This window comes from Chelonoidis abingdonii, chromosome 14 (genome assembly GCF_003597395.2).
Source record: "Chelonoidis abingdonii isolate Lonesome George chromosome 14, CheloAbing_2.0, whole genome shotgun sequence".
Taxonomy (NCBI): domain Eukaryota; kingdom Metazoa; phylum Chordata; order Testudines; family Testudinidae; genus Chelonoidis; species Chelonoidis abingdonii.
Window position 1 is genome coordinate 11570241 of NC_133782.1, and position 27999 is coordinate 11598239.

General features: G+C 44.1%; 1 protein-coding gene across 1 annotated transcript; it reads left to right on the forward strand.

Annotated features, from left to right (window-relative positions):
- Positions 1 to 9: 9 nt before the first annotated feature.
- On the forward strand, positions 10 to 27999 carry APCDD1L (APC down-regulated 1 like). Its single transcript, XM_032782601.2, has 5 exons — positions 10 to 49; positions 553 to 751; positions 19173 to 19347; positions 21624 to 22182; positions 25590 to 27999. Exons 2-5 carry the CDS (start codon positions 712 to 714, stop codon positions 26355 to 26357), a joined length of 1542 nt encoding a protein of 513 aa, XP_032638492.1. The 5' UTR covers positions 10 to 49; positions 553 to 711; the 3' UTR covers positions 26358 to 27999.

Genomic DNA, 27999 nt, shown 5'->3' on the forward strand with positions numbered 1-27999 from the left:
TGTCTTTGCGGCCGCTAGGCAGCCCCCGGGGGATGGCGAAGCAGAAGAGGTGGGGGCGGGCTGTTGGCAGGGGGAGGAGGTGGCCCGTTCCCGGTAACCCACGGGGCTTTCCGCGGGTGGGAGGGAGAGGCAGCCCCCTTCCCTGCCTCCTGGCACAGGGAAGCGGCGCGGCCAGGTGCCCAGGGGTGCTGCGGAGCGGCCGGACCAAGCCGGGGCAGATCTCGGTGAGTGGCTGGGGGGTGCATTGCACTGTGCAGCTGCAGACGGGGTTAAGACGAGGAAGTCTCCACCTCCTCTGGCAGCTTGAACCTGTAGCTGCCAAGCTCGATTAAAACTATCAGCAGCGCGGGGCGGGGGGCGCAGGCATTCCTGCAAAGCGGGGGCTGAGCGGGGGCCTCTCGGATCGGAGTCCTGCCGAGAGAGACACGGGGGGTGGTGGTTAATGAGCCCCCTCGCCCCGCTGTCCCTCACGGCGGGCTGCACGAAGGCAGAATAGCCGCGGAGCTCCGGAGCAGCCTGTGCTGGGGCTGACACCCTCCCTCCCCCGGGCAGATGAACTTCTAAGGGCTCCTCCTAGCCCCACATGGCTCCGCGGCTTGCCCGCAGGGTCCCGCTGCACTGAGAACCAGAGCCAGCGATCTGCGCCGGCCAGCCAGCGGGCTCCGCTCCTCCTCGGCGGGCAGTTGGGAAGGAAGCCGGCTGGATACCACCATGGGCCTCTCCTGGTGCTTCTTCATTGGGCTGCTCCTAGGTAGGTGACACTTCGGGGCCGTGCATTGGAGCGGAGGAAGGGATCCGGGGACGGGCGGGTTCTGGAGAGCGGTGGCAGGTATGTTTCCCCCCCCCCCCCCATAGATAAGGGTCTGGCAGCATCCAGGCTGGGTCCTTTTGGCCTTCAAGTTCCTCCCCGGCTCTCTCCCGGGGGTACCTCGGGGTGGCACTGGAAGTGGGGGGCCGTTTCCGCAAACCCAGCGGGGAGCGCTCCCTGGGGTCCGATCCGCCAGAGGGCTCAGGGCGCGGAGACTTTTACTGCGCAAGGAAAAGTGACGCTCCGCGGCTCACCGGACTGGACGTGCAGGGATGGGCTTGTCCCCTTCCAGCTCCGATCTGTAACCGCTCGTCAGACATTCAGTAAAAGAGCCGAGTTAATAACAACGAAGAGCCGGGAGACCGTCCAACCCCCCGAAGTGGCTGGTGATGTGGGGGACTCTTGGCTTTATTGGGGTCCCCCCGATCTCCCCAGGCTTGTCTCGCTCTAAGAATGACCCGGGGATGGAGGGTTTCCATCCTTTGATTTGAACGCACTTTGCGATACTTCCTAGAGCTATTTCCTGTAGCGGGGGGCAGGAAATGCCTAAGTGGACCGGGAGCTGGTGTTGATCTGCTCAGGGATAGCTCGTGGAGAGGGATCTGTCACCGAAGCCCACATGTTCGGCTAACACCGAGAAGAGAGACAGCCGCTGGCTCCCACCCAAAGCTCCCTGCCTGCTGCTGATCATTACCCCGCAGACCGCCTCTAATGAGCTTTCACTCCTGTCCCAGACAGTGGCGCAAGATAGGGGTCCAAGCCCAGTGTGTAACTCCAGCAAGGGCTGGGAGACTCTTCCTGATGCTATTTTCAACCGCCAGGGCTGGATTCCTGGGACCGTTTTCCAGGAAGAATCCCAGAGGCACCTGGCTTGGAGGTGAAATACATCAGAAGTGTCTCACTTCTCCGACAGGAGACACATCGATTTCCGCACTGACCTCCAGGACAGCTCCTACACACTCCGAACCTGGCTGCCAATATATTTGCGCCCCAGTTTTAGAACTGGCAAGGTTCACATCTCAACCAGCACAGCTTTAGCAAGAGATGTCCCTGGACGCGCAGAGTTAGAGAACATAGTCACAGGGGTACATGGTTCCCCATTAAAAAGACGTGAGCCTAGGGGAGAGAAGGAAACTCTCTTGATCGCCGCTGCTTGGATAGCATGTTTCCCTAGAAAACACAAGGGAGACAGTTGAAACTGTGTCCACGTCCGATGTGAACTGCTCAACAGAAAAAGGCAGAGTAAGATACAGCGTTGAAGGGAGAACCGGTGATCTTGAGGCTAGGCTGGGGGGGCTAGAGACCCATAGAGACTTGCGCTCTCTGTGACTTAAGTTTTCCCTTCTGAAAAATGAGGAGAAAATTATGACCTACCTCCAAGGGCGTTTGGAGACTCAGTTCATTCATGCTTATCGAGTACTTTGAGATCAATGGGGGAAAGGCAATCTGTACGTTCAAAGCATTTAAAGCACTAAATACAGTCAGCAAGAACTCAACTCAGCCTTTTAAAATACTTAGTTGTGAGAAGATCTGGTTTTGTGTGACATCTGTCACAACGCCCGATGGTGATGTTTAAAGGAACGTACCATCAGACCAACGTGTAAACGAGATTAAAGCTAACAGTGGATTGACCAATTGCCCGGCCAGCTGTACCATCTCAGCGGAACTCCACAGCCTTAGAGTTTCGATTTGAGCTTCAGATTCAGACCAAACAGTTTCATAAGATAACAGAAATGGGCAAGAGATGGATATAGGAAGATTTCATTTTTACTCCACCTTGCCTGTGCCAAAACTTGACTTTTGTCCCCTTTCTTATCAATTTATAATCTGTAGCTCAAACCGATGGCAGCATTTTGCCGCTAGTGCCTAGGAACTGAAATTCATTAATGGTGCATCATTAAAAGATGATGTTCAAAAAAGCATGGATTGTACGCAACTAACTCTTCTCAGCTCGCAGAACATACACTGGTAAACAGGGACCGGCAGTATGCATTGTATTTTCAACGTCTGGCAGCCCTGTTTGTTTGGATAAGGAGGGTTATACAATAAATTAGCACTTTCCAGCTGTTGATTTCTCAGTGTTGTTACATTTGCAATATGTCATCTCAGAATTAGGAAGGTAGGGATTTTTAAAAATTATTATGACTATTTTGGGGGTGTGCCATAGCAAAAGGATAAGGAAACCAAAGGGACTGTATAACAGCCTCACTTAGGTGCTTTCTAATTTGGAGGTTGACTTTCACAGCAGTTGTATATCATCCATGAAGACGTTGTTTTTATAAATGACGTGCTATGTTGTGGGCAAATATAGGAACCCACTGAAAGTAAAACCTCTTTCCAGACTTGGTTCTGCCAGATGCAGCCTCTTCTAGGACTGGATTCCAGCTTTGGTTTTCTCCATAGCAATTTCTGGCTTTTGAAAATTTCCTTACTCAACAATTTGTGCTTGTGGAGAAAATATAGAAACCACAATATATTTTTTCATGTATGCTTTTTTCTTTTTTCTTTTTACATCTCAGCCCTATCTTTATCTATATCCATATACTTTGCAACATGGCTAAACTATCATTAAGAAAAGAGCAAACAGAATCAAATCGCAGGATCATAGCATATTAGTTGTTGATTTTTTTGGGTTGCTTTGAAATAAAGAGTAACCCCCCCCCAAAAAAACAGACAATAAAGTAGCAAGCAAACTTGGTCTATATTAAACATGAACAGAAGGCAGTATTATTACATTGTCAGTAAAATATGTATAAACTTGGTATTATCTTTTGATGGGATTCGCTTTCTAATCATATAATTGAACTCAACTGTTGATCTTATCTTACCCCTGACCCCATAATTTTCAAACTTAAAAATAAACAGTGAAAGGCAAGAAGTCCTTTTATTTTAAAACTGGCTAGGTTCTAAACCATTTCAGAGAAGCTACCCATGGAAAATATCGGCATGGTGTATTGGAATGTAAAAACTTTAATGAAAGTTTAGATAGAAATTAAGCAAGCCTCTTATGCTCTTATGTTTCCAGGAATGAGTGGTTCTTTGGTGAAGGAGAATCAGAAATCAGAGTTATTACCTAACTCAAAGAAAGGAGATTGATTTCTATTATTAGTTATTATTCCCTGGGCCCCCTCCTTACCTTCAGCATTATACAAAAGAGAGACCCAGCTCTGGGCCCCATTGAAGTCAATAGGAGACCTTCCATTGACTTTAACTAGTTTAGGATCTGGCCTGAGTTGTCTCTCTATATATTATAAGGGTCCATTTCTGCTCTTATAGAAGTCAATATGTTTTGTCACTGATATCAGTGGGAGAAAGATTGGGACCTAATTTAGAGTAAACTATGAGAAATTGCACAAGGATTCAAGTAAGCAGTGTTCAAAATAGAATGACTGAAGTGGGGGAACTCTTGTAATGGGCCCTACGAATCTGAGCAGGGGAACTGAACAAAGGAAATATATGGGAAAGGAAGAATGCATATCTCAACCTGCCAAGCCCCAAATGTGGGATGCAACATGTCACAAAGACCCTACATGAGGGACACTAAACGTGTTCTTGCAAGAATCTTAAAATGCTGCTGGATTCATTCTTTTAAAGTAAATAACTTTTTTCATAGGCCCAACTTCATGATCCTTTATTTCTGACATAACCAGTGTTCAAGAGTAAAAGTGAGTAGGTAACTTTTGACTCAACGATGACTCAATTAAGTGACATCAGGAAAATAAGGGACACTGCAGAACTCTGGAAGACTTACATTCTGCAGAACAGGTCCAGCTGATTCCTTGATTAACTCCTCCCTCTAACTCCTTCTTTCATATGTATTTTTAACCAATCTCGGCCAATCTTTTGATTTTATCAGCACAAAGATTTTTTACACTAACAGATATGCCAGGTCATACAGTGTCTGTTAGAAAACATTTGCAGGCACTTAGCGCTAGTGTGCTTTTGCTCACTTTGAGGATTGGTAATAATGAAGCTATATCCTGCCATTGAAACATGCAAAATATCCACTGCCAATAGAAGTCATATTCTGTCCTTAGTCAATTCCCCAAACAACCACTCAAGATTCACTCACAACTCCCACTGAAATAACTTTCAGTACTGAACTTTTGGCCCCACTGAAGTGAAAGGCAAAACGTACACTGAGTCAGGACTTCACCGTGTATCTTGGGATCAGTTCACACCAAAAACTCCCACTGGCCTCAGTGGAATTCACCTCAGCTCTCACACTGAAGTCTATGAGGTATGAGTGAAGTTACGTGAGGGATGGATTTTTTATTTCCCCTCTTGAAACAAAACACGATACTTTGTTTTCCATGTTTTTCATATAATTTTTCAGTTAGACCACCTGGAAAAGGCCAATGAAAATATAGATGACAGCAGAACTTTGTGTCAAGAAAGTCCTAACTTTGTTAATTTAATAGTGCAAGTTCAAGTCCTAGATTATGCAGCATGTAGGCTGAACGTCAGCTTTAATTTCAGCATCTGTTGGTAGCATTTAAGAGAACTGGAATGCATCAAAAGTTGGCTAATATTGACAGGCAAAACGGTAGACTGACATTTCAGACTATCTAGAAACCACACCCAGACCTCAAAAAACACATGTTAAAACAACTCTAATTCTATGCTTTAACTGAACGAGCAATCATTTTCTTTGGTCACTCGTGACTGAGTTAAATATGTTCCCTTGTGTCTTTATTTTGGTATGTGTTACTGGTTTGGTGACATGTATCAGTTTAATACCTTACTGTGGAATCTCTTTGAGACAACTTCCACCATCAAGCCAGCTAAAGTTCCTCAACTGAGTGGCTCACATTTTTCTTTAGGGACAGTCTCCAGCTTTTCATCATTCTACACCCTGCAGGCCTCACTCATGGAGCTGAGGAGAGACTTGTGTCCTTTTGAAATAATTCTGTTTGTTCCTATTATTCATCTTTCTATTATTGTAATGCCTGGGAGCCCCATTCATGGACCAGGGCCTCATTGTGTTAGGTGCTGTACACACACAGAACAAAAAATGGTCCTTGCCCCACAGAGCTCGCAATCTACTTTCCTATAGTCTGATTTTCAAAGGTATTTAGGTGCCTAACGGGATTTTCAAGAGCGCTTAAATAGATTTGGCATCTGATCCCCATTAGGTGCCAGTGTGAATCTTTAGGCACCTAAATATCTTTCAGAAACTCATTCCCCGATTCCTATGATTCTGGTTTCATAGAACCAGGCTGTGAACCCCTTGCTCCCACTGATGAGCCATTACTTACACAGGCAGTTCCCTTGAAGACAATAGGATTACTCAGGTGACTGTGAACCTCCAGGAGCAAGGCCCATAGCAGTCCGAGATGCAAAGGCCTGCTAGATATCCAGGGCTGCTCCCTGCCAAGGCTGGCTTATTCCCTACTGTAGATTCACTAATAATATGTGCAGTCTACTCTAAAATATGCTAAGGGAATGGGTTGCTACAGTTCAATAGATTTCAGTGTCATGAAGTGTATCCCAATGTTCAGGCTACATTTTTCCTTTCTTAATTCCCTCCCAACAGAACCTCTTTATTCACTGTAAGGAATTCCTCCCCTTCCTAGGTGTTTTTAGCCTCTGAATATTTATAGACTCATCAGATCCATCCCCCACAGCCACTTGTGTTGAGCTCTCTAAATCTTTCATTGTAACTCAATCCCTCCCACCCCCTAATCATTTTTGTTGCTCTGCTCTCAGCGCCCGCCAATGCCCTCTACATTGAGCAAATGCTATATTTATGTTAATATTATACAGTAGGTGGTCCCTTGTGCTCAGGAGCCACAAAAATGATTTAGACATTTGAAATGAGGTTGGCATTTCATAGCCAAGCTGTCGTCCGATTACTAGTTCCACTCTTGAAAGCTAGCTGGGAAAAAAATATGCTTAGGAATCACTATTAAACAGGGCCAGGATGGCCACTAATAAAGCGTCTCAGTGGAGGGGTTACATGGGATCTGCCAATGCATAGGCATTTTATAAGCTTGAAATGGCTGAGTGCCAGTCATTTCAAAAGGTGTGTCTTGTTTTCTGCTGAGTTTCCATCTCTTCTAAATGAAGGGAAATAGGTGCGGTTCGGTACAAAAATATGGTTTCTAATGAAGGTTTCTCTTTTATCTAGTCACGATTACAGTACCAGAGTAGTGCCCCATCTTGTGTGTGTGTGTATGAAGCAGAATGTTGGCACCCAAATCCCACCAGCTAGGCGTGCAGGAGAGTGGAAATGGCTCTCAGTAACTCAACCCATGTAACTAAAAGCAAACCTGCACCCTCACTGGTACTCTAGGGAAAAAAACCTTGAGTTTCCTAGTTATTTCTTTGTGTTTGGGGTTTCTCAAGATTTATCGGTGCCAAACTTTTACAACAAGCTAGGTCAGAGTTTGACAGCTCACAAAGCAGCACTGCTGCCTCAGTCTGTTGGCTTACTTCAGTGCTTGCTGAGACTAAACTCAAAGCAAATCAGTTCTCTCGTCTATTCTTATGTCTCCTAATTAACCCTCCTCTCTCCATATTGTTAGGCACGTCCATGTAATTATCAGGCATTTCCCAGAGGGAGCTCTGTGTATATGTTCTAAGCCCACAGCAGGACACATTAAATATATGGAGATGTACCTATCTCACAGAACTGGAAGGGAACCTGAAAGGTCATTGAGTCCAGTTCCCTGCCTTCACTAGCAGGACCAAGTACTGATTTTGCCCTAGATCCCTAAGTGGTCCCTTCAAAGACTGACTTTACAATCCTGGGTTTAGCAGGCCAATGCTCAAACCACTGAGCTATCCCTTCCCCCCAACTTGTCCATTATACTTACGGCCCCAACAAATTCACAGTCATAACAAATATGTCAGCCCATTAAACTCTGGTCTCCCCCTGTGAAATCTGGTCTTTTGTGTACTTTTACCCCATACTATACAGATTTCATGGGGAAAACTAGTGTTCTCAATTTGGGGGTCTTGACTCAAAAGGAAGTTGCAGGGGGGCCACAAGGTTATTTTAGGGAGCTCATGGTATTGCCACCCTTACTTCTGTGCTGCCTTCAGAGCTGGGCAGCCGGAGAGCGGCAGCTGTTGGACAGATGCCCAGCTCTGAAGGCGGCGCCCCGCCAGCAGCGGTGCAGAAGTAAGTATGGCAATACTGTGCCATGCCACCCTTACTTCTGTGCTGCTGCCTTCAGAGGTGGGTGGTCAGAGAGTAGTGGCTGCTGACTTAGGGCCCAGCTCTGCACGCAGCAACGCAGAAGCAAGGGTGGCAATACTTTGCCTTCAGAGCTGGGCTCCCGGCCAGCAGCCACCGCTCTCCAGCTGCCTTGCTCTGAAGGCAGAGCCGCCACCAGCAGCAGCACGTAAGTAAGGGTAGCAGTACTGAAGCTCCGCCCTGCAGTAACCTTGCAACACCCCCTCACAACTTGTTTTTGGGTCAGGACCCCTACAATTACAACACCACGAAATTTCAGATTTAAATAGCTGAACTCAGGGCCGTCCCTAGCTATTCTGGTGCCCTACGCAGCCTCCTCATGGGGGGGCTATGTGGGGCCCCAGTCCTCTGCAGGAGGGAGCAGGGGGGCTGGCCCCAGGCCTCTGAGGGGGCAGGGGCTGTTTGGGGTCCGGTTCCAGGCCTCCATGGAGTGGAGATCGGGGGGCTGGCCACTTCTTGTGGGAAGTGGAGTGACCCAGCCCCAGCCCGCTGTGCTCCCCTGGCTCTCAGGCTTGTGGGAGGGAGGAACCGCTCCCCAGCACTCGCTGGCAGCATGGCTGGGAGCCAGGGGAGTGGAGCAGGCTGGGGCTGGGTCGCTCTATTTACCGGTGAGTGCAGGCCCGACCGCTTCTGGAGTCCTCAGGGGACTGGGGGTGGGGTGGGAAGAGGCCGGGCAGAGCAGGAGTGGGGGCCCTGGGGAAGAGCCGGAGCAGGGGCTGGAGCAGCTTGCAGCTGCGTACTTTGCGTGTGGGTAAGGATGGCCCTGGCTAAACTCATGACATTTACGATTTTAAAAATCCTGTGACCATGAAATTGACCAAAATGGATGGTAAGTTTGATAGGGCCCTAATTATACTAAAAGCACCCCAGCTATACTGGCCTGTGTCAACTGGGCTAGGGCATAGCTAAATACATGTTGGCATTGACCTAACCACAATGGCTAAACCTATGAAGGACCATATTCCCAGATGGTATTGCACAGAGGTTCCCTTGTTTGACTTTTTGCCATTGACCAATTGGCTATGGGAGATTGTCTCTAGTTTCTGGGTCCACATAATATTTTGGTTAAAAAATGTTTAGTAGAGCAGCTCCACCTGGACCACAGCCAATCAGGAAAATAAGTTATTTGCCAGGTGTTTCAAATACATTTACATATAAAAATGAATAAAACTTGTGCAATTAAAATACAGTGGATGATGATAAGTATAAAATTCTTTGATTAAAGCATGCTGGGGTCTCAGTGAAATGTGCTCTCTGCCACTAGAAAAGAATTTTATTAGTATATCTCTGTGGCCCTCTGAAGTGGATTCTGCATATGCCCCTTGCTTTGTATACTGTATTTTGGTACAGAATCCTCTATATCTGTTTCCTTCTGTGAATCCCTTTATTCTCAAAACTGACTTCATCATGGACTGGGTTTTTTCCATCAGTTTCATGTTAAAACATTCAAAGTGGGTGTTTCCTGAGTAAATTCCTGGTCCTGCACCACTAAATGCAATGGGAGCTTTGCTATTGAATTCAATGAGCGCAGGAGAAAGAGTAACCCCATTTATACATTGTGTTAGGCCCTGTTTTTTCTCTCTTGGTAAACTACCAGAGAAGGCATTTTAAACATAGGTAATCAGATTTAACATGGTCAACACTAAAGAAGACCCTGAAGGTACAGGAGAGAGTGTCTCCTTCACTCCCACCCTCTGTAGCCCAAATACCAGCTGTCTTGTCTGACATGCTTTTCTCTGTTTTCTGTTTCAGATATGTAGGTCAAATCCTGCCAGCCTAGCTCAGGCAGAATTCCCACTGAAGACTTGTGGGATTCAGCAGTAAACTCAGCAGGAATAGAGACTGAGGATGTCTGTGATTGTTCTAACTTTTATCTTGTTTATCTTGACTCTGTAGAGTCTGGCATATTTTAGAAGGAAAAGCTGTACTGTAACACCAGTGTCTCTGTAGAAATGAGTTTGTTCACCAGGGTATTCATCCAAATAAAACACTAAGTTACAAAAGAATAAGGCGAAATTCTGTCTTCACTTATACCCAGGTGGAAGTCAATATGGTGTCCAGATAGATAAGGAGAGTAGAATCAGGCCCATAGTTGTATTCATACTTTTTTATAATTGCACCTTTTGACTGAAGTAAAATAATTTGAGGTTGGTATTTAAAACAGAAGCAAATATTGATCGAAACATTACAAATGCAACATGCCCTATATCCTATTTGGGGATATTGGGTTTGTTTGATCACTTAGAAAACAGCTTTGAAAGAAATATATTATAACTTCTTTTTTTCAATCTTTACATTGCTTTTTACTGCTGGAATGACATCACTCTGCCAGCCAGCCAGTCACAGTTATCTGAAGCTGCGTGATGGATTTCCTAGAGCTCCTGCTTTCATAGGATGGTATCTCTGGCAATAACAAATCCTTTTCTGTGATTAACTTAAGAATGGCCATGCTGGGTCAGGCCAAAGGTCCATCTAACCCAGTATCCTGTCTTCTGACAGTGGCTGGTGCCAGATGCCTCAAAGGCAATGAACAGAACAGGGCAATCACTGAGTGATCCATTCCTTGTCGTTCAGTCCCAGTTTCAGGCAGTCAGAGGTTTATGACACCCAGAGCATGGGGTTGCATCCCTGACCATCTTAGCTAAAAGTCATTGATGGACTTATTCTGCGTGAATTTATCTAATTCTTTTTTGAATCCAGTTATACTTTTGGCCTTCACATCCCTTGGCAATGAGTTACACAGGGTGATTGTGTGTTGTATGAATAAATACTTCCTTATGTTTATTTAAATCTGCTGGCTATTGATTTCATCGGGTGACCCCTGGTTCTTGTGTTATATGAAGGGGTAAATAACACTTTCTTTTTCACTTTCTCCATACCATTCATGATTTTATAGACCTCTATCATATCTCCTCTTAATCATCTCTTTTCTAAACTGAACTTTTCCAGACTTCTTAATCTCTCCTCATATGGAAGCTGTTCCATACTCCTAATCATTCTTGTTAACTTTCTCTGTACTTTTTCCAATTCTAATTTTTTGAAATGGGCAAACAGAACTGCACACAGTATTCAAGGTGTGGGTGTACTATGGATTTATATAGTGGCATTATGATATTTTCTATCCCTTTTTAAATTCTTCCTAATATTGTTAGATTGTTTTGACTGCAGCTGTACACCGAGAAGATGTTTTCAGAGAACTATCCATGATGACGCTAAGATCTCTTTCTTGAATGGAAATAGCTAGTTTAAACCCCTTTATTTTGTATGTATTGTTGGGATTATGTTTTCCAATGCGCATTATTTTGCATTTATCAACACTGAATTTCATCTGCCATTTTCTTGCCCAATCACCCAGTTTTTTGTGATTCCCTGGTAACTCTTTGCAGGCAGCTTTGGACTTCAATATTGTGAATAATAATAATTTTATATTATCTGCAAAGTTATATAGAACTGGCATCCTGGCAAACAATTTCCTCCTCCAACTTACTAGATTACACTCTGATCTCAAGTCAAGAAAGCATCACTGATGAGGAAGGGTGCTTAAGCACATGCTTAACTTCAAGGGCACGCTTATGTCACATTGAAGCCAGTAGGACTTAAGTGTATCTTCAAGTGCTTTCCTGAGCTGGAACCTCTGTTTACAGACATAGAAAATGTAAAATAGTGCTGAGATTCATTGTATTATAGTTAATTTTATAACTCATTTTAATACATAATATAGGCCTTCCCCCACAAAATTGTGCTCTTGGGAAATTCTTTATTTTGAGCGTATTAAACAGATTGGTAACTTAATCTCAACACAAATTCAAGAGAAATTAATTTGGTAAACTACAAACATTTTCCTCGCATTTAGAAGAATGGTCATTCTTTTAGCAGCTAACCCCAAATCCATTCTGCATGCTTTCTCAGAGGAGAAGAAAGGCAGAGGAATGCTTTGTTAATAACATCTGTGCAGATAAGTGTAATTCACTTATGCAGAATACTTTGTATGTTTCTTATCCATAGTTTTGTTCCAGTCTGAACATTCCCTGCCAAATATCAAAAGTTTTATGTCATTCTTAAATAAAGAGCTACGTAATTCCCCATGACTGTAGGCACTGATCTTATCCATGCGACTGGGTGACAGTGAAACATTAGAATTATAAATGGAAATATCAACTTTGGCCATAGGAAGCAACAGCATGTAGCAATCTAGCCCTGGAGAAGAGTTGATCTACAGTGTCTAATTTTGTTGCAAGCTGTAATGTGGGCAATTTCTTCTCATTTATTGATAAGAAACAAAGATGTATGAGTAAACTCAACTTTTCGTCCAAAGTCAATTTGCTTGGTAGAACACAAACAGAATTTGCCTCCAACAAGGCGTATTAGGCTATTTCTCTCCTGGGTTTTTTAATTATTTATTTAAAAGCTGAGAAGTGGATCTGAATCAGTGTAGGAGGCCAACCAGACCAAGTGGAAGAGAGATGTATGCAGCATAACCTCTCATGAGATGGGTTCTAGTTTAGAGGTCCAAATGTGCAGCTCTCAAAATCTTCTCTTAATTTTAACAGGAATTTAGCTTGACTAAGGACGGCAAGATCTGCCCCTTCATGAGTTGTTACTATGCTCCTGATTTTTAAAAAGCTGCATGTGCAAATGCGTGTGCAAAGTACCTACCTAATTTGTGCATGTGTGTTTGGCTACTGCAAGGGCAAATGACTACGGGCCTAATCCAACTCCCATCTACAACGATAGGCATTAGATCAGGCTCCGCTTCCAGTAACTGGCATTTACAATTGCTTGATCTAGATGTGCCATCATTATAATTGTGCACATAATTGGCTCCATTATTTGGGGGCCAGAGGCAGGTACTTCGGATGTGGCACAGGTAGCTGTTACTTAGTAGAGAGCTGGAAAAACATATAGTGGTGCTTAGCTAACACAGTGATGGGTCCTTTGGAAATTCCTGTGGTTAAGAGATATGGAGGGATGGGGCAATGAATATATAGCAGGGGTCACAGTGAGGGATTTTCCTTTTAGTGGTTGCTTTTGCTCTGTAGCTCAAGTGTGATACCTTTCCTTCTCCCCTGTTTGAATCTTCTCTCCTGCCCCCCCTTAAACCAAAGTATATGCGGACTCACTGAAATGTCTGTTTTGGGGTGGAAAAAGGAACTGCTCTGACTACTCTTGGCAGTCACCTGAATGAAAGGAGGACAGGTGAGTGATTGGACTTTATGCTGTTCTTATTTAGAGCAGAAATGATCTCAGGTAGAAATGAGGAAGTAGAAAGTAGAATAAATGAGTAGAGTAGAAATGAGCTCAAGCTACAAAATTCAGACCTGGATCTGAACTCTTCCAACTTTGGGGGTGTTTGGTTCAGAGCATTCAAGACATAGAATCATAGAAATGTAGGGCTGGAAGGGACCTCAAGAGGTCATCATGTCCAGGCCCCTGCACAGAGACAACCTAGCCCATTCCTGACAGGTTTTGTCTAAAATATTCTTAAAAACCTTTAGTGATGTGGATTTCACAATGTCATTTGGTAGCCTCTCAAAGTACTTATAGTTAGAAAATTTTCTCTAATATCTAACCTAAATCTCCCTTACTGCTCATTAAGCTGATTACTTCTTGTCCTACCTTCAATGGTCCTGGAGAACAATTGATCACAGTCTTCTCTATGACAGTCCTTAACACATTTGAAGACTCTTATTGGGTATCCCCTCAGTCTTCTTTTCTCAGTACTAAACATGCCCAGTTTTTTTAACCTTTCCTCATAGATCAGGTTTTCTAAACCCTTTATCATTTTTGTTGCTCTTTTCTGGACTCTCTTCAATTTGTCCCCATCTTTCTTAAAGTGTGGTGTCCAAAACTGGACATACTACTCCATCTGAGGCCTCACCAGTGCCAAGCAGAGCAGGACAGTTACCTCCTGTGTCTTACATACCACCCTTGTGTTAATACATGCCAGAATTATATCATTCTTTTTCACAACTGAATCACGTTATTGGCTCCACATTTACAAGACCATAATTTGGCCCTTTAACTCTAGTACCTCTGGTGAAATCAACATATTTCACTGTATGCTGTAGAATAATTAATTCATATATTTTGAAATGTAGCTAAAGTCAGATTCTTGTTTCACTGAAGGATGTCAGAGCTACAAAGGAATCTCTCAAAACTGGGTGACTGGGCAACAAAATGGAAGATGAAATTCAGTGTTGATAAATGCAAAGTAACGCACATTGGAAAACATAATCCCAGCTATACATATTAAATGATGGGGTCTAAATTAGCTGTTACCACTCAAGAAAGAGATCTTGGAGTCATTGTGGATAGTTCTCTGAAAACATCCACTCAATGTGCAGCGGCAGTCAAAAAAGCAAACAGAATGATGGGAATCATTAAGAAAGGGATAGATAATAAGACAGAAAATATCATACTGCCTCTATTTAAATCCATAGTACACCCACATCTTGAATACTGCGTGCAGATGTGGTCACCCCATCTCAAAAAAATATATTGGAATTGGAAAAGATTCAGAAAAGGGCAACAAAAATGATTTGGGGTATGGAACAGCTTCCATATGAGAGTTCAAAAAAGAACTAGATAAATTCATGGAGGAGAGGTCTATCAACGGCTATTAGCCAGGATGGGCAGGGATGGTGTCCCTAGTCTCTGTTTGCCAGAAGCTGGGAATGGGTGACAGGGGATGGATTACTTGATGATTACCTGTTCTGTTCATTCCCTCTGGGGCACCTGGCATTGGCCACGGTCGGAAGACAGGATACTGGGCTAGACGGACCTTTGGTCTGACCAGGTATTTCTGTTCGTATGTTCACTTTGCCAACATCTGTTAATTAGGCCTCATGACACCTCTGTGCATGTAATCTTGCCCGTTTTGCATATAATGAGACACAGGAGTAAGTAATTTGCCTAGGAATACAAAGAAAATCCATGGCAGAGTTAGGATTAGAACTTGCAGGCCTGCCTCCCAGTCTCCTTTGACCATAAAATAGCCATCATGCCGCTTTAATATGCAGTCAATGTCAGCTAATCCTATAGTGGATGCTAATATTTCAAAATTAAAAGACTAACCAATTGGACTAGATTTTGTGTACCAGATCAGAGACCGGAAAGGCTGGTGCAAGCCATAGAGTGGGAATGTAGCAGCTCCCTTGCTGAACATAAAGGGCTTTAAAAATTAGGAAAACAGCATATCAATGAGCCTGCTGCAAGAAAGACCCCAAAGCGCTCATAAGATAGTTTTCCAACTAGTCCCAGTACTTTGGTACTTAGAGCAGTAACAGAAAACCCAAGGCCCTATTCCAGGCTGGCTTCCGAATCTGATGACTTTCCTGTTTAGCTGGAGTCTATTCCCCTTGGGCCCCTCATAGTGCTTTCAGCACCCACAATCTCAAAGCCATTCAAGCACGTTCCCAAGGGCTCTGTCGCAGTGATGGTTAAGATCCAATGAGCTTTTCCTAGAGAAAACAGCAGTTTTACAGCAAGGTGTCTGAACATGTAGACAGAATAACAGACGCTGGGTGGGGAGGCCTCGCTTCTCTGGGTGTTCAGAAGACTTTGCATTGCACAACAGAAGCTTAATTGCTTCTGTTGCCACTTGACTTGATTTAGGGTTCATCTGTTGAGCAGTGGCAAAGCTTGGTGCTGAAGAACGAGCACTGAAGCTGTTTCATTAGGGATTTGTACCTCAGATCAGACTAAGGGTTTTTTGGGGTGGGGGAGATCTATTAATGCCCTGCCATTGGCCAGATCCTCAGCTGGTGTAAATCGGCATTATTCTATTGAAATCAATGGTGCTAGGCTCTGGGCCATGGTGTCTAATTTGTTCTATACACTGAGTGACTGCGCTGTGGAATTTTCACTTATAATCTTGCAAAACATCCCATGTCTTTATGTGCTGGCTTTGTTCGAAAACACCTTCCTTATGAGAAGATTTAAGGCCTTATTCGATTCCACAAGCCAGGCTCAGATCCCGGCTCATTTGAGCTGGCCCTTCAGTGATACACTGTTGGATAATTTGGTTTCTCTTCCCAAATTAAGGGTCCTGTTGTAACAATTCCTGGCCCCCCCCAATAATTTAAGCAGAACTCCCCAGTGAAGTCAATGGAGAGTTCTGCTTGTTTTAAAATATATATAGTATGTATATATATATATATATATGTATGTATATGTCAGTGGCACTTTGCAGGCAAAAAGAGGAACAATTGCTTTTTTGTGTGTGGCATACATGTAATGGGTCAGATTTTTGGCCCCTTAGGTCTACTTATGGGTTGGGGTGTTCTCTAGGCATAATTCCCCTCCTCCAGACAGCAGGAATGTTCCAGTCTCACCATTTCCTCCTTTCAGAGTCCTATCCCAGACGTCTAGAGGCCTCACGAGGCCACAGCCATAAAGATGGCCCTGGCTTCTACTAGGTGTGGGGTCTGCTTGTTTTCTACTGGAGATTGGGGTGGGGCAAACCCTGCCCCTCTGAGGTGATGATGAGGTAATCTCCAGAAAGGAAATCTCACAGAAGAAAGGCCCCTCCTACAGCTTTTAGGAAGAGACAACTTGGTGCTTAAATTGCAGTAAAACCAGTTCAAATGTTTGGCGTTGGCCAACATCCGGCAAGTCTTGCTCTGTAGATGCTTGCTCAGAAGATATAAACTGTCTCATCAGCTTTCTTTGATAGACAGGTGAGCGAGCAACCTCTGTCATCTGCACCAGTCTTTGAATGAAATCTTCCAGCATGCTGCTAGGTAAATTATAGAACAGAGTTAGAGTAAGCCAGCCCCCAGTGGAGCAATAAAACGAACGCAGCCCAGTGCAAGTCTGCAGCAACACCTAACCCAGGGACATTATTTTGCTAGATGGATCAATATAAGCCAGGGTTTCAGGTGTTTTAATTAGAAGGCATATCATTTATTTATAGTGGGCCGAATCCTGCAGGTTCTCATTTAGGTCTTACCCAGGCAAACTGCCAATGGCTCCAGCAGGAGTTTTGCCTGAGCAAAGAGTGAATAAACATCCAAAAAAAATCTTCAGGATTTAGCTGAGTGTTCACACATTCCCTAAGCCAGTAACATCCGTTGTTATGGGAAATGAGGTAAGTGACAGAGTTACTGTCCTTATGGTGCGCGACAGGAGAGGCTAACATTCCCATGTTGTAATTCCCTGGTTCAGTGGCTGTCTCAACAATAGATTAAAAACTGAGTGAAGACAAAGAGTTCTCAGTCATATCTGAAGATTTCAGCTGTGAGCTGAGTGGGTTCAGAGGAATCTCCAACTGAGCAACAAATAAAATAAAATAAAATTATTCACGAGTGCTAATGAACTAGTGGCCTTAGTTACAATCATTTGGTTTCTGTGTTTGAACTAGTTCTTCTTGAGGTCTGTGAACAGAACTTAGCCAGTGAATATTCAGGCTGTGTGAGTTAAAACATGAAGCGAATGGGAACTGTGGGTACTGAGCACCTTGCAGGATCAGACCTCAGAAGCCAGGGGTTGGCAACTTTTCAGAAGTGCTATGCTGAGTCTTCATTTATTCACTCTGAGTTAAGGTTTCGCGTGCCAGTCATACATTTTAACGTTTTTAGAAGATCTCTCTGTCTAATCTATAATATATCACTAAAGTATTGTTGTATGTAAAGCAAATAAGGTTTTTAAAATGTTTAAGAAGCTTCATTTAAAATTAAATTAAAATGCAGAGTCCTCTGGACTGGTGGCCAGGGCCCAGGCAGTGTGAGTGCCACTGAAAATCAGCTCGCGTGCTGCCTTTGGCACGTGTGCCATAGGTTGCCTACCCCTGGGCTAGCAGATCTCTCTCAGCCTTTCTAATGTGGGTCTGTTGCTCTTCTGCACATACAGAATTTGAGCTGTGAGGTTTGCCATTTTATGGGCCTGCAGTGATCTTCATGGATCAGAATATGGGCACCATCCAGACTGGTTGTAACAACAGGATTTCACACTCTCATAAAGCCAGCATCCAGACTGAGTGCTAAAGCAACCGTGTTGTGCAAAAAGACAAGCTACTCTGCAGCAATACAATATGCGATTAAGAGGACCAGGTTTTTGTGAATGAGCTCTTCTCTGCGCTGCTGATGCATTCAGCAGGCTTGCTGTCCAAGCTAATCAGGATGCAGCAAATGAGTGATGGGCACAGAGAACACTTCTGTACCAACATCTGTCAGGGAAAATGACTAAATCTGCTGCGTAATGGATGTAATGGCAGTAATGGCTTCTGATTTAAAATTAAAATTCTCAGCTTTGCCCCTGCATTCAGTTCTGATAAGTGTCTTGGCATTTGTTTCTAGCCAATGGAGATCATTACTGGTGAAAGATGTAAGGATTTAGCTTCCTGAGAAGAGTGGGTTAAAATTAGTCCCAAACTGAGAAAAAAAAGTAGCTAAGTACAACAAAAACATGCAGTAAAATGTCCCTTAAAACACTACACAGTTTAAACACAGCTGTATAAGGTTCTTTCTCAATGTGCTATGTACCTTAGAGAGAAAATACAGCGTCATTATTAAAGGCATGGGTAAGTACATTTTAATGAACACTAAAGTCACTCATGTAATGGACAGACTATGAGCCAACTTGTGAGCATTTTTAAGGGACTTTTGTGTTGCCCCCTTCCCAAAATAATTCTGTTGCTTGTTGGGCTTTTGAGACTGCAGAGCACAGAGATTGCTTTGTTCTCTGAATTTATCTTATTTATCTGATCAAGAGCCATAAAGAAATTGACTTTTTTGACTTAAGTGGCTTTCTCACAGTTTCATCTGAACTCAAGGGGGAATAATAAATGCATGAACTGATAACATTGGGGATCATGAAATAGCTGTGAAAGGCTGGATATTACCAGGGCTTTTCAAGCTGTCTCTGTGACGATAATCACTACCCTTGAAACAAGCAGCTCCATCTGTAGCTCTAGGACAGGAGGAACAATCCCTTCCAGGCAGAGATACAGGACTGGAGCTAAAGCACCCTGTCCAGAAACTTAGCAAAAGGAACAAATAGTGCACCAGAAAGGCCTGGTGTGACCCATTGAAGAGCAATTCCTGGAACAGGCAGGTCCCATTTGGTCTTTAAAAGAAACAAAATCTTTAGTCAAACTAACCCATTTAATTGTAAAGTGCAGGAGCGACTGCATCTGTGTTCTGAAAACATCTGTCTTATTTTAAGCCTATGCATCTGGAGAGAAGCTATGGGACTTGCCTGTGTCTCAGGCTCAGCAGCACAGCACTGGAAAACAGCACTGGGAGCCACAGTGCCAGTACCAACTGCGCCACCTACAGGACAGCGCTAGAATTTCAGCTCTTCTGCCTCCCCGGCTGGAAGGTCATTGGATTTCTACAGGGTAAGGATCCCAGTGGCCCAGAGGAGTTTGCAGATTGTACGTCTTGCCTCTTTGCTAGACTCTGCCAACAGGGCTCGGTAACCTTACTAAATAGCATCATCATGGTGCACTGATGGGCACACACTGTTAAACTGTAGAGTGTGCCTGCTGTTGGTGATTTTCCTTTGTAGGGAAAGGGTCATGTATTGTTTGTGACTGGAAGAAGGCCCCAAATTAAAGAGCTGAATATCCTTTAATTTTGGGGTGGTTCGAAATGCGCTCCCAGAGCTACCAGTTGCAGCTAGCCCATTACCAAATTAAGGGCCAAATCAAAATCCTTGATATTATCAGTTTGGGATGTGCTCTAAATCCAGATCCAAATACTCCCTCTAGGACTTCCTCCACCTCTCTCTTAATTTGCCATGTGTGCCATTACCAAAGCTGCAGACATTGCCCCATCAAAGCCCTCTGGGCTGAGGGCACGCACAATACACAGGCTGAGGTTTGAAAACACAGCAGCACATCTTTAAAACACCCCACTGCCTACACATTATTTACAATGTCCTTATGTGAACGGACTTTGGCAAAGGCACAGTTCTGACTACCAGCTTCTATTGTACACAATGGAACAGGCTCCAGTGCACCTCTCACTATGACCAGGAGATGAACAGTGGGTCATAAACTCATAGGTGCAGCGAAAGGGAAAGAAAATAAGGGATTTTCAGTTTAAGATCTCACAGGAAGCATGCTAGTTTACCTCACATAAATTTTCATTAGCAGCTTCATGAAAAACAGACTCCCATTTAATGGCAAAGGGGCATCTTGCTGAAATTATCACCCCTAAATCCTAGTCCAGGCCAAACTCCTAAACTAAACTTCTGAGATTGGGCTGAGTTCTGGGGATTGGCATAAACTCCTGAATTATTAATCTCCCAGGTCAGAGCAAGCATCTGAACTACAGCAAACTTCCACTGGCAAGTGAGCTTCTGAGTAGTGCTACACATACAGCCTGAAGTAAGCACCTGAACTAGATAGTAAACACCCACCCGCCCCACAACTCCTCACAGCTAGACCAGGCTTGTAAATAGGATGAGCTCCCAATTGGAGTGATAGCACAGGCAGAGAGACCAACTTTATAGTCTCTTAGCCCCACCCCTGATTGGTTTTGGCTAATCAGCCCCTTCCATCTGCCCCAAAATGGAGCCTTGCAGGCAGCATTAGCTCTGCATTCTCTTCCAGCCATAGTCTCTGTGTTTATCCTAACAAGGGCAATGAAAAGGAGATGCACCCATCCCTGCAATGTGAATTCTGCTGTAAGGGTCTCACTACTACTAACCCCAAGTGTTGAAAAATCAGGAGTCCGTCTCCAAATGAGCCTGAGATTCTCATTAATAACAAAGGCTTTCTTTTTATTTGCCTTGTGGTATTTAAGCCTTGAAGGTTCATGTTTTCAGGCTTTTCTCAGCAGCCATGAGGGTAGACACTTACTTTTTTTTTTTTAAATGAAAGGTGGGATTCTCATGCAATCACATGATGCCAGGAGCTGAGGGCTGTAAGAATAACATCAAATATCCTGACAAAATCATGGGCGTTGGCAGACATGGGTCTGACTTTCCTGTCTCTAGATGGGACTCAGTAAGGAACTTTAATACAAGCTGCTTAGGCTACCCATTGAATCTCATTCACAAACCTCCCCACTGGTCCTCCACCTCGCTGTGGTGGACAACTCCATCACTACCTTGTGATGATGGACATGGGGTGAGACTCTTTCTTATGTGGTCCCTTATTGGCAAGTCTCTGGCATTCACATGGTACTGAGTTGCCCCATTGCTCTGTGCCATCTAACAGAGGAAGCACGACTGGATCATTTGTGAAACCACTTCTATTTAATACCACTTGGGTGAGGGTAAGGAGCAATGAATTGAGATTCTCCCCTCCCCTTAGTCTTATGGCAATATGCCCTGGGGATAGGATGGGGTGATGCTCCACGGAGTTCTTCTGTGCAAAGAAACTCTGATTTGTTAGTGACTGTACTTTTTAAATGCCTCTTTGCTCAGGGTGCAGTGATATAAAAATCACCATTGCAGGAATAATTGTGTCACTGGAGTAAGATGTGGGGCCTTGGGATTAATGGGGAAGGGAGCAGTGCAAAGGTGAGACCTTCTCATCCTGGGGTCAACAGAAATTAATGAGCCATTAATTTTTCTGTGCAAAGAGTCAGGCAGGAATTCAAACCCCAACTCTTCCACTTGATATGTGACTAAAGATTCTACCACCAATCTCTTCTCTGCTCTTAGCTGTGAGGTACGTCCGGGACCGGAGTTTCTCACCAGATCCTACCTGTTTTATTCCAACCGCTTGTTCAAGGCTTATCAGTTCTACTACTGGGACCCCTCCTGCCACAATCCGTCCTACTCCTTGGTCATCAAAGGCAAGCTCAGGCTGCGCCAGGCCTCCTGGATCACCCGAGGGGCAACTGAGGCAGACTACCACCTGCACAAAGTGGGTATTGTTTTCCACAGCCAGAAGGCCATGCGGGAGATTTCTGCCCGGATCAATCAGACGTCAGGAGGGGACTGCAGTGGATTCTTTCCACCTGGACGATCCTGGGCTCCCGGAGTCCTCTATGAGGTGCTGAGTGCCAAGGAGGAGCGGGATTGCACCACAGCCCTGGGCTTTGCCATGCATGAACTCAGCCTGGTGCGGGTGGAGAAGCATTATGAGCCCCTACTGCAAACTCAGCCAAGCGGCAGCAGGACGGTGGAGGAGCTGTACCTAGGGGACATTCACACCAAGTGGTCCGAGAGGCTCCATTATCGACCAACGGGGTATCAACGCCCTTTGCAGAGTGCTGTGGTAAGAACATCGCTTACTCCTGGGCCACATTAAAAAATGGAAGCCCAGCTTCCCTGGTGTCCCCTGTTTTTTGATGCATGTCTGTCTGCAGCCTGTATAAAGCGAGGTTCTTAAATTATTTACCCCACCTGCAATAGGTCACCTCAGTATTAAAATGATACAGACAGAGGTGATGGGCAGAGAGCCTGGCTTAGAAAAGACATAATTGTGTCTTGTGCAAGGTGCACAGTTGTACCGGTATGTGAATCTGGCTCTTCCCCTTACTAAGCATCTGGCCTTGTAGCTAGCCTGGACTAAGCAGCAAAGAAAACATAATAGAGGGAACAGTTCTCCACAGCTAGCACATGGAGCTAATAGATTTTCTTTACCCACTATGTTTTCACTAGAAATGCAGACTCAGATCCTGTCCTGAGATGAAAAGTCCCAGATCATTATAAGCTCTGTGTGCTGTTATTTGTCTTGCATCCCTCATCTTATTTCTTTGTCCTGTCCTTCAGGTTGAAAGAGGAATGAGGAAACAAGCATCTTCCATTAAATCATTATTCCACAATATAATGCCATTAGCAGGGGAAATTGCCCTGAATACAATTATGTTATTCTACAGAAATCACTTTACTTCAACATAAATAATATTATACAGCAGCCGTGATTTATTTTTATTTTTCGCCAGTAGCTTGGTTTATTTCCAGGGGAAAAAAAGGTATTATTTATCTAAATCATAATTAAACGTGATTGAGCAGCGAGATAGGGCAAAAAAGCCACTTGTGAACATTACCAGCTGGAACAGGACTTACTCTCATGAAATGCTTCATTTGGGAGAAGGTTTCCACCCTTGTGATACTGCAACAACTGGAATTTAAGAGAGAAAAAGAAAAACCACACAAAATGACAAACTGCCAAGTAACATGCTTGGATTGGTATAAAGCTGGGTGTTATCTTGGGCCAAGACCACGTACGTGAGCTAAACCAGATGGTAAACATACACAATTTTAAACGTTAACTGAAAACAAACCTAAGATACTGAAATTCACTCTCTAAATATAGTGCTAGGTTTCAGAGTGGTAACCGTGTTAGTCTGTATCAGCAAAAAGAACAAGGAGTCCTTGTGGCACCTTAGAGACTAACATTTATTTGGGCATAAGCTTTCATGGGCTAAAACCCACTTCATCAGATGCATGCAGTGGAAAATACAGTAGGAAGACAAACACACAGAGAACATGAAAATATAGGGGTTGTCATATCAACTCTAACAAGACTAATCAATTAAGGTGGGATATTATCAGCAGGAGAAAAAAACATTTGTAGTGATAATCAGGATGGCCCATTTCAAACAGTTGACAAGAAGGTGTGAGTAACAGTAGGGGAAACATTAGCATGGGGAAATAGTTTTTAGTTTGCGTAATTACTCATCCACTTCCAGTCTTTATTCAAGCCTAATTTAGTGGTGTCCAGTTTGCAAATTAATTGAATTTAAATATGCCACAAGTATTCCTCATTTTTTTTAAAGATAGTGCTGTAATTAATCAGCAAACAGCTCTGTAACACTCCCCAGGACATGAGGTCACCACTTGGGGATAATTAGAAGCTACCATACATTAGAAATAACTTCATGTGACTGGTTTAAACAAGTAAGATTGTTGGCTTCACAATATTAATTTTGTTGGACACAGCCTTCTCTTTTAATTAACTAATGTGCAACGTTAGCCTGCACTAGCAAGAGATTCATTCAACTTTGCTGATGTCATGACCTGCAGGTCTCAAACCCAGGTCTAGGAGATGCCTGAGGTGAGTGTTAATCATGTGCCAACCCTTCACCTGACACTTTACTATTACCAGCTAGAACCAGGATTCCTTGAAGTCTAACTCAGCTGAAAGACTCTACCTTAAGCCCTGATTGGTGGAACAACAGCGCACCTGATTGGCTTGCTCCTCCTACTTAAGACAGGAGGAGGAGCAGGGAGTCTGTACAAGTGAGGTGTACCCTGCTTTGGTCTGCTCACCCAGTGCTCTCTAGTCCTGTCTTCTGATCTCTTGGTTTCCTGACCTCTGGCTTGTCTACTGACCCTGCACTCCTGGTTCCTAGTCTCTGACCTGACCTCCTGGTTCTGAACCATGGCTAGTGTGGGAACCTGCCTTATGCTGACTGACAGGCCTGGCTACCTACATCCTGAGCCTGACAGCTAGGAGCTATTTTTTAACCTGCTATGGGGAAATACTACTCTTACTTCCTTAAATCTTTAACTGTTTTAAAGAAACCCTCTCTCCCCCAAATTACCTCCATTATCAAAGAATTTCCTGTCTACAGAGAATATATATATTTGCCAACTTCTGGGATTATTTAGCAATAATGTACTGTGTACTGTCAGCACTCATTAGTGTGACAGTAACAGTAAAGCAAGCTGAAAATGACTAAATTACAGTAGACTCCAATCAACATGCATGTAAATTACCCACCCTACTGTTAACTGAGTTATTTAATCTTGTTCCATGCAAAGTTAGATTATCTAGAATTTCAGAAAATGATCAAATGTTACTTATTTAAAAAAAAAAGTCATCATGAACTGACACTTTTTCATATGAAATATAGAAAAAGGTTTCAACTTTGCACGAAGCTCTTATAGAATTAGAATGGACACAGGATTGGTTTGATGTAGAGCTTTGGGCAATGCTCAGGCATCCTGCGGGGCCTTCAAAATTAAACGCATGTTGGTTGGATCCATGTTTTTCACAGAGTTTAGGTTTTGATGCTGGGTTTCATGGACTCTTCTAGGAGATGCAGCACTATTTCTTAGCCCTCCTTCTGAGGGTCTCAGCAGTGCATTGGCTTTTCTGGCACCATCTGAATGGATATAAAAATGTACTAGCCTATTTGACAACTCCCAGCAGCACCAGAGACTGCCTAAATAACCTTAACTGGTGGCGTTTTCTTTAGGTCCAGGCCTTGTCTAAGTTTTCACTAAGCACATGGTATTGTGCGAGCAAAACATCAGCATTTGTGCCCTGATCCTAACCTCTCAAATAGTCACACAAATCTTGCAGTGAAAGAAAACCAGGGCATTCCAAAAGTGCATCCCTTGTCCTGCTTGCAGCACTTCGCTTGGACCAACTGCTGTCCTGAGGTGTATGCACGTGGCTCCCACTGGCCTTCGAGAAGAGCCAGGTGCTCATCTCCAAAGGCAGAATTTGGCCCTTCTTGTTTTTCCCTAGAATGGCAGGGGATCGAGGCAGCCCTTTACCTTACTAAACTGCTTGGACCCATTGGGCCGAATTCATCCCTGATGCAGCCTCCAGGACCTCAGTGAAGTTGCACCAGGGATGGAGATTGGCCTGTTATTGTTTAAATATTTTGAATGGGGGTTTGCAATGTAATATTTTTCACTTACTTTTTGTTTGTTTGCCTCCAACAGCATCACGTGCATCCTTGCCCTGCTTGTGGGATTATATACAGATCTGATGAGCACCATCCACCTATATTACCAGCTAAAGCCGAGCTGCCGATGCAGTTAAGTGGCAGGTGGGTGAGTACTCACTGTGAAATCCGGCCAGCTGTGCTTTTTCTTACCAGGTACTTCATATTTCATGGCACCAATCGCACCTGGGAAGGGTACTATTATCATTACTCTGACCCACTCTGCAAGCAGCCTACTTTTACCATCTATGCATCTGGGCACTACACCAAGGGTGTCCCATCCTTCATAGTGACAAGAGGCACAGAGCTGGCATTTAAAGTGACCCGTGCGCGGGTTACAGCAATAGATCAGGTAACAGTGACCATGCTAAACTCCTCAGAGCCAGGAACCTGTGGGGAGACAGGCTTCTGGAGTGCCGGGATGGAGCAGGATATAACGCTGACCAATGGGTGTCTGGCTTTGGGCATCAAGCTGCCCCACACAGAATATGAACTCTTTAAAATGGAGCAAGACATGAAAGATCGCAGCTTGCTGTTCATCGGCGAAAGGCCCACAGACGGATCCAGCCCTGACAGACCGGAGAAGCGGCCCACCTCATACCAGGCACCGCTTATTCAGTGTGCCGGGGCTACCGGCATCTTTTCTAAACACATCAGTCCACGCTACCTAGGAAAAGAGGATAATAATGGGAATGAAGCACTAAAACCTTTGCCTATGGCCTTTTTATTATCACTTACGGCAATGCAGTTTTTAAGATGGGACTAGATGACTCCAGCTGTGCAGCACAGAATTCAGACACTGGGTGCTAAGACAATTTTATATCCTCCTTAGATAAGCACATCTGGAATCAGCCTTGCTTAGATTCTGTACACATTAAAAAAAACGGACAAAGCAAGAGGTTTTCCCTGCATAACATGCCTGATTATGCATGATGTGTACTATGCATATACTTCCTAATTGATCTTCATTAGGCATAAATCTAATGTAGTGACATGGATCCACTGCACATTGTCAGATAATTTAGCAATACTAAAAAGACGTGTTCAATTAGAACCGCTGATTCTAGCTTTCAGCATTGCTAGGATATAACTGAGGGCTCTATTCACACAAGTCAAATTACCAAAGCGTTGAGGGCTCAGTCTCTCTGAAACTGATTTCCCACCTGCTCCCCTCACATCCTGCTCCTGTAAGTTCAGGTAGCTGGCTTTGGCTCAATCATAGAAACTCATACCACACACACCCTCTGCAAACTCTCTTCCTTGAATTCAGGAAGGACTCTTAGTGGCAGGCTTGATGCCATCCTTGCAACCTACAATTTGCAAACTCTGCTTTCTTCTTGTGTGTATGTGTGTGTTAGCTTTCCCAGGCTCTGGGCTGTGATGGTCCCAGTCCACTTCTGTTCATAAGCTAACAATGAGTGAGATACAAGTGACCGTGACCCTGCCCCCCCACCCCTTTTTGTTACTACCTTGCCCCTGTCATATTACACTGACTTCATGAGGGCTGGATTCACTCTGTTCCACCTCTCTGTGTTATTACTTAGCCCAAATGTTCCAAGACATGACCAGATTTATGACTGTAGCACTCACCAGGTTGGACACACACATAGGTGCAAAAAAACACTATACCAGCCCTGCGTTACCTCTGCCTTCACTTTGGCACAATCCTTTGTGTGTTTGTTGGCACATTCCCTTAACAAGAGTCATCAATCCAACTCTGGATTAGATCTCAAACATAAAAATACCACACAAGTGCAAGGATAACATCTGATAAACTTGAGTCAGGTAAATTAATGGGAGGGGTGCAGAAGAGAGACTATAATCAGATACCACAGTCACGTCCTGGCACCAAAAATGATTAGGGGGCTGGAGCACATGAGTTATGAGAGGTTTAGAGACTGGGATTATTTAGTCTGCAGAAGAGAAGAGTGAGGGGGGTTTGATAGCTGCTTTCAACTACCTGAAAGGGGGTTCCAAAGAGGATGGATCTAGACTGTTCTCAGTGTTACCAGATGACAGAACAAGGAGTAATGGTCTCAAATTGCAGTGTGGGAGATTGTTTAGATTTAGGAAAAACTTTTTCACTAAGAGAATGGTGAAGCACTGGAATGGGTTACCTAGAGAGGTCTCTCCTTCCTTAGAGGTTTTTAAGGTCAGGCTTGACAAAGCCCTGGCTGGGATGATTTAGTTGGGGATTGGTCCTGCTTTGAGCAGGGGTTGGACTAGATGAGCTCCTGAAGGTCCCCTTCCAACCCTGATATTCTATGAATTTCTGCCACAAGCGAGTATAGTCCCTAGCCTACTGCAGCTAAGAGGACATCCTAAGTTGAAGACAACCTTGGTGATAGTTAAATCCTATTCCCCTAATATACATATGTTGTGGATCTGGAAAAGGATATTTTTTAACC